At 36.5% G+C, this 12,263-nt stretch overlaps 1 protein-coding gene across 1 annotated transcript; it reads right to left on the reverse strand.

Moving 5' to 3' along the window:
- Positions 1–681: 681 nt before the first annotated feature.
- LOC116297606 (somatostatin receptor type 2) lies at positions 682–9,953 on the reverse strand. Its single transcript, XM_031705866.2, has 2 exons — positions 9,901–9,953; positions 682–2,470 (listed from the first exon to the last, which is right to left on the reverse strand). Exon 2 carries the CDS (start codon positions 2,409–2,411, stop codon positions 1,464–1,466), a length of 948 nt encoding a protein of 315 aa, XP_031561726.2. The 5' UTR covers positions 2,412–2,470; positions 9,901–9,953; the 3' UTR covers positions 682–1,463.
- Between the last annotated feature and the right edge of the window lie 2,310 nt (positions 9,954–12,263).

The raw sequence follows: 12,263 nt of genomic DNA on the forward strand, positions 1-12,263 counted from the left end.
AGATCAAACCCTGAAACAACCTCTGGGCTGATCTAAGTCAGGGCATGGCTAACTCACAGATCAAACCCTGAAACAACCTCTTAGCTGATCTAAGTCAGGGCATAGCTAACTCACAGATCAAACCCTGAAACAACCTCTTAGCTGATCTAAGTCAGGGCATAGCTAACTCACAGATCAAACCCTGAAACAACCTCTTAGCTGATCTAAGTCAGGGCATAGCTAACTCACAGATCAAACCCTGAAACAACCTCTGGGCTGATCTAAGTCAGGGCATAGCTAACTCACAGATCAAACCCTGAAACAACCTCTGGGCTGATCTAAGTCAGGGCATAGCTAACTCACAGATCAAACCCTGAAACAACCTCTTAGCTGATCTAAGTCAGGGCATAGCTAACTCACAGATCAAACCCTGAAACAACCTCTTAGCTGATCTAAGTCAGGGCATAGCTAACTCACAGATCAAACCCTGAAACAACCTCTTAGCTGATCTAAGTCAGGGCATAGCTAACTCACAGATCAAACCCTGAAACAACCTCTGGGCTGATCTAAGTCAGGGCATAGCTAACTCACAGATCAAACCCTGAAACAACCTCTGGGCTGATCTAAGTCATGAAATGGCTACTTTAAAAACAACTCAAACAAAGAATCATATTTTCAAGAGAATGAACGTGATCTGAAGAGGTAAACATTGCACACCAAGATGACTTAGGTCTTTTTCTTCTAAAACTAACTGAAGTTTATTTTAGCCAGACTAGGTATTTGTTAGTGTTTTAATACTTGTAATCCATGGATTTGATAGGTTTATAGAGAACATCTAGAAAAATCCAGAACTATAACAGTTTAATCTTGCAAAACATTTACGACATATTCAAAACTGTATATGCTGCACGAAATAAAAGATAAAGTAACCACCGCAAAGGCTCATGGTATGTTAGCAAGTTATGCATGGACTTATGATCTCCTTGTGCTATTTTTAGCTTGGTTTTCCCGCGTTTACTTGAGTTAATTGACTACATCATTTTGGCCTCCAAATAGGCTCATCGCGCATCAAACAGTCACGTGCTGATAAATTACTTTGATAACCATTCAACTCAGCCAAAGGTCCCTTGGGGAAGGCGCTCTCTGCCGGATCGCGAACAAATATCTTATAAGAGAAAGTATTTTTTAAAAAAGGTTTTGGATATGACATTATCAATCCAGCAGAAGTTATTTAGATAAAGAAAGTCCAAATTTTTTTGCCCACCCAGCAACAGTCACATGGTTATGTCCTGCAAATGGCCTATAAAAAATTTTTTTTGTATCTTTTTTATCCAAAGTGAGCTCCCTGTTGCCTTTAGCGTACCTTATGAATTTTTAATCTTGGATTGGAAACAAGAGAATCAAGAATGGAAAATGGTTGAAAGGAAAGCTAAATTTCCCCCTTTCTTTTCCTCTACTTTAATAGCAATGTACGAGTTCATTCTTCACATGCTTATAATCGATACACGCCCTTGGCGAAGATAAGGTGTCACAGACAAGTGGCTCTGACTCTGTTCCATGTTGGACACCATTGGTTGAACTGCCGATGATTGACAGCAGAACATAGTTTTGAGAGTTCGCTTGAATTCAGGAAACCTTGAGGAATAGACTAGAGGGTTAATCAAACTATTGCTGTAGTGAAGTAACTTGAAGAAGTTGACGTATTTGATGGGAAGCGATCGGCATTCGACGCAGAAGAACATGGTGATATTCAGAATATGAAAAGGAATCCATGTAAAGATAAAAATAACAGTGATGATTGCCAAAGTCACAGCAAGTTTGTTCTCGGTCTTGTGGTCATTGAGTGTTGCTCGATTCACTTGACGTGGTTGTTTGATGTTGACTTTAATCCACACAGCGATATAGGCGACGCAGATTATTATGAGCGACACGGTGAGAGAAATCATGACACAACTAAAGAATCCTTCCAACGAAATGACTTCTAAATCAAAGAGAACCCTTAATAGAGTCTGTATCACGGTCAGGCCCCATATTAACACGATCATTGCCAAGTACATTTTTCTTTTGGCTCTTCTATGGTGATGAGGAAGAAACACGGAGTAGACTCTCTCGAGCGCAATCACAGTCAACCCAAAAACACTCCCAAAACCAGTTAGTACATCAATGCAAATGAAGGACATATAAAACCCTGGATTCTGTTGAAGAGCGTAGTTTGTTCCAGGCCATGTTAGTGCCATATACATTGGGAGGGTCACTGAACCAACTATCAAATCCGCAATAGAGAGATTTAATAACAAAATTGTTGTGCGCATGCGTCTGAGGCGTAGGTTACCAACAAAGAGGTAGATTGACAAGCTGTTGCCCACGATGACGAAAACAGCAATAATGCCGTAAGCTGAAGACCAAAGCGACTCTTCCAGAAGTGTCATCATACCTTAGTCTTGTTAGACAGTCACTTGGGATATCTACATGGGATATCTACATGTATACACTGAAAATTAATATGAATGCCAGTCAGTTATATCCACGAGGAACTGTTTCCAATTCCTGACATGATTTAATTCCTGTTATGATTTAAATAAATGTATATCCCGATACCCGGCATTCTCTCTCAAATCTCGATACCGGAGAAGCTAGCCCTCGAACATTTCCGCTTAAGAACTGACTACAATGCACATATATCCTATATCCGGCACTCTCTCAAATCTCGATACCGGAGAAGCTAGCCCTTGAACGTTTCCGCTTAAGAACTGACTACAATGCACATATAACCGATATCCGGCACTCTCTCTCACCATCTCGATACCGGAGAAGCTACAATCATTGCCATAATTAGTTGGCACGCTTGACAGATTTCAGTATATTAGAGGGTACTTTCCAAAACACTACCTAGGACTAAACCCCCCTCCCCCCGTACAATGTTGGGATTCCTGCAAGTTGGCAGAGGGTTGGCGAGTCTGATCAGGGGTACCAACTTTCTTTCAGGGAACAGCAACATTGTACAGGGGGGAGGGGGAGAGCGCGACAGAGGAAAGCCATTTTCTGTGTCAGCCAAAATGTGCCATCGTGCCAAGTATTTTGGCAATGATTGTAGCTCTCGAACATTTCCGCTTAAGAACTGACTCTAATGCAACTATATCCGATATCCGGCATTATAGCTAAAATCTCGCTACCGGAGAAGCTAACTAACCCTTGGAACATTATCTTGACCTATGTTTTCCTGAAGAAGGATTAATATTTACTTCTGCAACTGATCATCTGACCAAACGTAATTGATTTAACAGATCACATGACTATAGTTATAGGCACCTTGCATAAATTCCCTATCGAGAGGGGGAGGGGGGGTCATTGTTTTGACCTCCGCAGGTACGTATTTAGTGCAAGATAAATAGTCAATCTAATCGAAATAGAACTGATAACCAATAGTTATGGTGATTATTCTGCTACTTTTACTTAAATTAGGATTATTAGTTTTATACCTAGGTTTCCTTGTGAAGCAACCCTGATTGAATCTCCTTTTTTCCTAGATTCTTCTTCTTCTTCTTCTTCTCTGTCGTCGGCATAGAATTTTACTCGCTTTATGTACTCGCTCGTTGATTGAATCGTATTTGAATAATTATCCATTCAAAAAATTATATATGCGACCGCCGTTAAATCACCAATCTGTACGTAAGTTAGTAAGCCTTAAGGGCTGAGAGTATAAAGCATTACAAGTGGCTTGTACTGGCAGCGTTAAGAGATCAAGAACAGGAAATTGACGCTAACAGCCGAAAAGGGATCTGATGCATTAGGGACGAACGGACTCCAACGAGTTGCCGAAGACTCTAGATTTTGACAAACCATGTTTTTCAAATGTATAAATTTCAAGTAAACTTCTCTCCCCCTCATTAAAGGTTGTACACTAAACCGACGTCTTGTTTGCAGACGGTTATACACACAAAGTTCGTTTTCGATAAGAATCATCAAAAGAATCATCGAAAAAGAAGAAGAAGAAAAAAAAAAAGGATCATCAGCGATACCGATACATTATTGTAAAGATTTTGATAAATGTATTATAATCGAATACACAAAAGCGGCACGAAGGGGTTTATGGGACTTGTAGTCAAAACAGCCGTTCTATCAACTGCCATTTGTGTAAAACATACTCCAGAGAAATTTCTCGAATATCAGCGTAAGATTCACTTTAAAACGAACAAAGCCTGAATATGATCTAACTGCGACGCAGCTCCTAAAATTTCAAATGTTTTTGATATTTGCTTTTATCAGGATTTTGAGAGTACATAATACAAGAATAAAATTAAATTACCAGGATAATAGAGATCTACGAGAGGCACGCAAGGGATTAAAAACTAAGTAGATGATTGGTGAATTTATTGCTAATCGGCAAGCTAGATTTTCAATACGATTATACCATCATGTAGGTTAAGCAAGATTGCTATCTCAGACGCAAGTTTGGTTTTAAAGGATTTCAATTCTAATAACATGGTGGCCATCAGGATGGAGGCGTTGGAAGAATCACGTACACTTTTGCTAGCACGTATAGCCAGAAAAAAGAAAGAAAGAAAGAAGATCCAGATACTATTTGATAGCCATTACTCATTGCTCATGTAAAAAAAATGCCTTTGATTCTAAACAAGATAACTTTGTTTTTGAATCAAAAGGCTCTTGAGGAACACCCTCAGTGGCGCAGGAAAATTCCATATCAAAGAAGACCGCCTCTAACTTTGTTTTTCAGTAAGCATAGTGGTTGACATAATCTGAAGTTTGTACCAGGCCTTCGGAAACAAATTAGGAGACTCTTCAGTCTTAAAAGATATAAATAACATCAAGATTGATGGGTTTCATGAAGTGCGTTACGTTAATGTTGGCATGTAGAGACGGCTAGGTGTTGCCTGAGGATAGGATTAACACAGTAAATTGTCAAAGAACTAGATCAACTAATGGTTTTTAGGTCCTTAATTTGATGAAATTATTTTTGATTTAAAGCGAATATTCTTCAAGCTACGTTGATTTTAAGACGATGAAAAGAAATCGTTCCTCGCCTTTGAGCGAGTCAAGAAGACAAGAGCCTGGGTCGATCGCTCATATGACGTCATCTTAACAGATGAAGTTTTTGATTGATAATGAAAGGCCGAAGTCATTGTCAGTATCAATGGATGGATTATCACTCCGTTATAGGCTATTAGAAATATATAAATATTTGAAAAATAATCATTACTGACGTCTAAGAAGTAAACGCCACCAGCTTTCCAAATCATTATGGACCTAAGGCTTTTTTCGCTATCGAACAGCTATTTCTTTTTCTTTTCTAACGTGAATTTCTCTTGTATTCCTTTTGAATTACATATGGTTCAGTGAATAGAACTCGACATTTTTTTAATAAGCTAGTAAAAGAGTGCTCTAAACAGCATGATAACCAGGGTACTCCTACCATGTCCACACGGGGGCATTTGGATTACTCTTCTCTACTGGTAAAGCTGAACCATGTCAAATTAACCATGCCAACTTTATCATGAATTAAATTAACCTTGTGTATCTAATATGAATAGGATTAATTCATATGATAAAATCAAGCTTACCATGCAATTCAGTGTGACTCAGTACTCGTTATAAGGCGAAGATACAGCAGTATGTTAGTTCGTTTAGATCAGAAATCACACTCGCTTTTCTGCTGTCATTATGTATTTACAGGTCAATTCAAATACGTCGGCAAATCCGGACGAAATGACGCGTAGATCTGAAACTCTGAGATCTATCTCGAGGTACTTTCTTTGAACGTAAGAGCCAAAGATACACGATTTCTGATAGATAATTCTCACGGTTTTGCTGCGGAGCTTTGGACATATGGTCTCGGGGTCTTACATCTAAGACGAATCTCATAATCGGCGCCCTTATTGATAAGGAATAAATGGACCTCTATCGCAAATAAACTCACGTCAAAAGCTAAAATAATATTGAACTCCAGTAAGGATTTAAATATTCTAAATTTCAGTTTAATGAAAGGGTGTTTGTAGACAATAGTTCTCCAGCTTTCAATGCTATACTTACAGTGTCAATATTTTTCTATGCCTCTCGCTTTCTGTCTAAATGTGTTGGAGTTTTTTCTTTTTTTTTTTTTTGAATTAAGACAATAGGTTCTATGGTTCTTTAGTACTTTTTTTGTTGTTGAAAGAATTGGAAAAAAAACTCTTTCCCTTGAAGGACCTGAAGTCATCAGCAATCTTTTATTTAAATAGTTTTTCATCATTCCCGGTCATATTGTCTAATGCCTACTTAGTCGAATATAAATGAGTAAACTGAAGCTCACGGAACGTATAGCTTAGTCGAAGAAAATTAAAAGTTTTGGCCTTTACAATCAAAGATTGAATGACGTTGTTTCCGCTGATGTTCAATGTTGCTGTCATCTTTTTTATTGCCAAAGTTCTTCACCACTTTTCATACATCAATTTTCTGATCAAACACAAAGTATTCAACCGAAGGGTAGTTTAGTGTACCTTGCAGCCCCGATTGAATACTTTGTGTTTGACCATTGAAACGGTGTATGGAAATGGTAGTCGCATTTCTCCCTCTCAAACTCAGACGAGTGTTTTGGGCCGGAATCCTGCCTTCAATGTCCAAGCGCGTCCACAGCAATCCTGAAACACTCGTCTTAACTGAGTATAGGAAAATGGTGAATATATACAAAACATCTAAAGATTTTTTGCAAGGATGTCAAGAGAATGTCAGCTACTGACCAATCGCCTGATTTAAGATTAAATAATCTAGGAAAAATGAATATATAATACTGGAATACGCAGTTTCATGCTTTATCACATTAGTAGGAAACTAATAGTTGGATTAATTGTCATTACCAAAAATGTAAAATCCTCGGGTCCATGCTCCCTTTCCCAGGAGATAACAATAAATTCCATATGTATGTCTTGAGGGGATTTTGTCAGTGTTATCTTTAAACAAGACGAACAAAAGCTGGATCACTAGGATGACATGATAACTAACATGAGAAACAAGAGAGCCCTGTAATCGTATACTGGGGGGCGCTAAGCAGCCTCTCCTGATAACATTGGACTCACGATCACGAAAGTACAAAGTGAAGGTTTGAAAAAATACAGGTAAAAGGTGGCTCAAACCCGGGGTTCAAGCATTTGATAATCTTTACTTATTTTGTGCAAATTTGTGGAATTTCTTACAAAGTTTTTTACGAATATATGGTATGCACTCTAATAAAGGTATATTGCAGGTTTTCAATCATTCCCACGAGAAAGAAATAACAAAAGACACGGCGGCCATGTTGGAGGATATAACAAAAGAAACTGACGAATCTTTTGTTAAAGTTATCCAACATGGCGGCTGTGAAAACCATTAATATAAATTACTGCAAAAACTCGATCTTGAAACTTTGACAACTGGCCTTTAATAGAGTAATAAATTATTGCACAAAAAAAAAAAAACCTTTTTGAAACTTTGAAAGCTGCAAGGTGGTGAAATAGAAGTTGATCACTTAATAGTGATCCTATACTATTCCTGAGACGTCTAGTAGATTGTATTTATGTAAAAAGATATGTTTAAATGTAAGCTAGCATCCTGTGATTGAATTACGGTTCGTGTATCATAGAGGTGTAGGTTACGTACTAAGTGCAGTACAGCTATTAGCCACCTGTTAAGCACATGCACATATTATTATCATTATTTTCATTGTCATCGTCATCGTCATCGTCATCGTCATCATCATCGTCATCGACATCATTATCATCATCGTCATCGTCATCGTCATCGTCATCGTCATCGTCATCGTCATCGTCATCGTCATCGTCATCGTCATCGTCATCGTCATCGTCATTGTTATGAGCATCATCATCATCATCATCATCATTTTTATTTTTATTATTCATTTATTCAACTAAACTGAGTTTTTCTTCATTAGAACTGAGTCGAGGGGTAAAATCGTCATCGTCGTCGTTGTGAGCATTATCATTATTATTATTACTATTATTATTAGCATTATTCATTTATTCAACTTAACTGAGTTTTTTTTTTCTTTATTAGAACTGAGTAGAGGGATAAAGAACAGCTATGATCATGCTGATGTTCTCTTTTGAAATTGTTTTAAGACCATATATATCTCTAGTATATCATTGCTCATCTTTTACCATTACACTCTCATTTCCACACTTTTATACACATTTATTCATCAATTATACTACTTTTGTCTGTCTTTCCACCCATTTTCCAAACTGACGGCCGGTGCAATATTACAACTGAAAAGACCGTGACAAAGTTTTGAGCCAGGTAAAGATCCTAACAATAGAAGATTAAGCTTGTCCCTACATTTTTAAATCATAGTATTTTGACAATCCCTTTTTGATCTTCTTGATTCAAAGAGCTTTATCTTTTCTTCCCGTTAGTTAACAAGTTAGTTAGAAATTATTACTCTGATTATCGGTCCAACAAAGAAAAATAACCCCTCATGATTACAATGAAATCGATTTCCACTTTAAAAACAAAACTCGGCTAATTGTCAAATTCGATGTCAAGAAAACAGGATTAAAGGGGATTTGCTTAGGCTTATTCGTCGTTATTGATCTACTTTTTGCTGCTTTAGATAATCAATAAGATTAAGTTTTACCGAAAGTGGCAAAAAGAAAAAAATCGGATGTCTTGAAGTTTGCACTGAAATACAACACAAATGTTGGCCAAATGGCGAATTCAATTCAAAACTATTTTGTAAATAAAAATGCTGCGAACCTGATTTCTTATCATGAAAAGAAGATTATTTTGGTACAATTTCCCCAAGTATTCAGCGAAACAAAATTCGTGTTATCTTAACATATCTTCCTAATGTACGTGCACGAGCTTCGTCAAATTCATTTTTTCCCCCATTTTGTATATTTACACTATTTCAGTGAAATTTGCAGTGAAAGTAGTCAAAGAAGATGTCTGTAGGGGTCCAATTAACTGACTTCAGAGTTAAAGACAACAACATTGAGAAAAGACGTCTATTCTGGCAATACTGATAACAACTGAACATGTCAAAAATGAATTTCCTCTCATGGAAATGGAGTCAAAGATGACATGATTCGTATCAATTTTAAGGCGCTTCAACTAACCTCTTATTGCCTCTTCCTTGAATTTTCGGGTTTTTATTGAGTTAAGAACCCCGAAGTCGGATTCTTTCGATAAATGAAGATTGGAACTTGGAAAAAATTGGATTATCCATAGATGGCTGCATGAAATAGCTTTAATACTGTACGACTGGTTGTCATAGAATTTCCTAATTAGTTCCACATGAGAATTATTTTAGCATTTTCGATCGTTAAGCCCAATAAATACATTTTAAAAATCTTTGCTATTTTTACTTAGAACGCTTTTGTGACTAACGACTTTCGCTTGAATCCGTAGAAGTTGAACGGTTTCTCGATGCTCCTAGCTCTATTATACTACTTATAAGTTAATACAAAACTTTTGTAGTACTGAGCAAAATTTAATAGTTTTTTTGTGTGCTGAATAAAAGAAAAAAAACAAACGGTTGAAGGATATCCGACATGATTCTGGTAATACGCTATCAACATATCTCGGCCAGTGCTTTCAATCTATTATTGTATATTAGCCGGTCACAGTTAAATGTGAAGTGTACATTCTTGTTGACAAAGTAAAAGCTATTAAAAGAAGAACTTCCCCCTTCTACGGCACAAAAGCAAGACTTAAACATGTTATCGTCGGCCGAGACAAAAGAGGAATTCGAAGGCCAAAGATAGATGCATGAAAAACTGCGATGCATGAGAACGAAATGAAAAACATTAGCCACTTTATATATTTTACAGCACAAAACCAAAACTTAAACCATGTTATTATCTCAAATTAGAGGCAAAAAGGGAGGACAAAGATGCATAAAAATGAATTAAATTTTCATGGAACAGGACTTACGTCTTGTTGTTGTTGTTGTTTCTTCTCCTGTTGCTCAAGTGTGATTCATGAACTACTCTTTCGTCTGAACAACTTTCTCGAAAACACCTGAACTTTTATAGTCTAGTAACAAATCACGTGACAGTCACGTGGTAGAGCGTTTATTCAATCAAAACTTCAACCCTAAAGCAGACCTGTTACTCGATATACCACTCACGGATTTGAATACAGTTTAAGCTAGTAAACATCGAAAAAACCTTATATACAATATATACACTAAGATTAAATGTTATAAAAGCAGAAAAGGTAGGAGTTTGCTTACATTATTAATCAAAAGCAAGAGAGGATATTTATGCTCTCCTGTCAAAAGCTAGAATTTCATTAGACGAACAGGAATTATCAAAAAAGCTTAGCCTTATTCTGGATGGCGTTTCCTCAGTCTAGTTAGTGTTTACTGAGACATACATAGATAGACTATAGCATGTATATAGTAAGGTATTGAAAACTTTAATATTAAACCTTGAATGCATAGGTTGAAGTTATTGTTAGCTTGAGCGTTTGTAGTTAATTGAATCTTTGATGACTTAATAAGATATTTAGTAGGAACTCTTTGTAGATTAAAAGATCTAGATAACAATTAACAAAACCTATCAATTTTTGCTGCTGTGCCAACACGCACAGTAACGGAACAACATAATGTTGAAAAATATGTTTCCGAAAATACGAATAAATAAAGATAAAAATAAATAAAAATAAAAATAAACAAATAAAGATAAATAAAAATAAATAAAAATAAATAAAGATAAATAAAATAAATAAAAATTAAAAAATTAATAAAAATTAATAAATTAATAAAAATTAATAAAAATAACAAAAATTTAAAAAACCAAACAGGTGAAGCTACTTAGGGTGGGGGAACAGTGAAGTAGGAATGGGGTGGCAGGAAAAAAGGTGGACTGGTGTATTTTTTTTAAATGAGAGGGAAATTATAATTTCCTATTTATTGAATGGATGGATGGATGCAAGGAATTTGAATGGAAGGGAAGGAAGGAAGGAAGGAAGGAAGAAAGCAGGTGTGTTAACTCCAAGAGCAAACAGTACTTGCACTAGACAGTTATATTCCTAGTAAAACAAGACATTTGAGTCTCGAACAGACAAAAGTACTGCACCGCATGATACAGGAGTCAAATTACCTACTGCTATCTAATAATTATTTATACAGCAATAACTTCACGAAATGAACACTATCACCGACTATGGGGTATACATTGATAGGGACACCCCGCTGATATCTATATAATGGATATCTTCCCTCATGCTGTCTAGGATGTTGCCCATCTTTTCAGTTTGAAATTACTGAGCCATTTCGGGATTGAGGTAAAAGTTACATTACAGTGCAATGTGGAATTGTTTTGAGGGACATATTTCCAAGATGGTTTAGGCAAAATACGTCCCTAAAGCAATGCCGCACAATACAACTTTTTCCTCGAACTCAGAATGGCTAATATTCTCATGAATTTTGTAACATCGAGAACCGAGAGAAAACTGTCCGGAAATCTCACTCTACATGCAACATGTTTTTACCCTGAAAACATTAGTGAGGCTCCCATGCTGTGAAGATATCTGCCTTTTGATTACTGTATTGTATGGATGAGCGACTAGATGAGCGCTATATTTGCATTTATATGAAAATGGTTAAAGGCGGTCCATTTTCATTTTATATTTACTTGTGCAATAACTATTTTTTACAAGGAGTAAAAATGGTCCTGACGGTACTCCTAAAATTGTTTGTATAATTGATAGATGCATAGATGGGTGTGTGATTGGCTTAAGGACGGGTGAACGGGAGTATGGAAGGGTGAGTGGATGGATGGATGGCTAGTGATCAATAAAGTGTCTAATTGTATCATCACTCTATACTCCCATATAACCAACCATTGTCTTATTTTCAAATTCTCTCTCCTGTCCAAATTGAAGATTAATTGGATCGTTTCCATTCGCATTCTTTCAAGGGAAAACTATGACTTATCTATGTCTAGTATAGTTTGGGATGCTCGTCTACGTAACTTAGAGGAAAGGACGTCTTACAAATGTAATATACTTGCGTGAAAACACCGGCTATATTTGAAGGTACTTACTTAATTGGACACACCATTTGACCATTCCTGGGCAGATGGTTAAGAGCAAAGCATTCAAGCCTTTTGTGGTACAACAATATCTTGAAAACCATGTATGTCTAAATACAATTACATATATACATAGATGGCTATCAAGGAACCGCTAATGTTGTGTCTACGAACTCAAATTATAGAAAATTATACTTCGAGATAACTAGACTCTATTGCATTGGGAAGTTCAATTCTGTTATAAGCAGGTGGTTTTGG

The sequence above is a fragment of the Actinia tenebrosa genome, unplaced genomic scaffold (assembly GCF_029948245.1).
Source record: "Actinia tenebrosa isolate PJP-AT-01 unplaced genomic scaffold, QUT_ActTen_1.0 PGA_scaffold6__47_contigs__length_16458017, whole genome shotgun sequence".
In the NCBI taxonomy this organism is placed as follows: domain Eukaryota; kingdom Metazoa; phylum Cnidaria; class Anthozoa; order Actiniaria; family Actiniidae; genus Actinia; species Actinia tenebrosa.

Coding starts and splice junctions, on each gene's coding strand:
- LOC116297606 (XM_031705866.2), bottom strand. CDS start 2,411: ATGATGACACTTCTGGAAGAGTCGCTTTGGTCTTCAGCTTACGGCATT.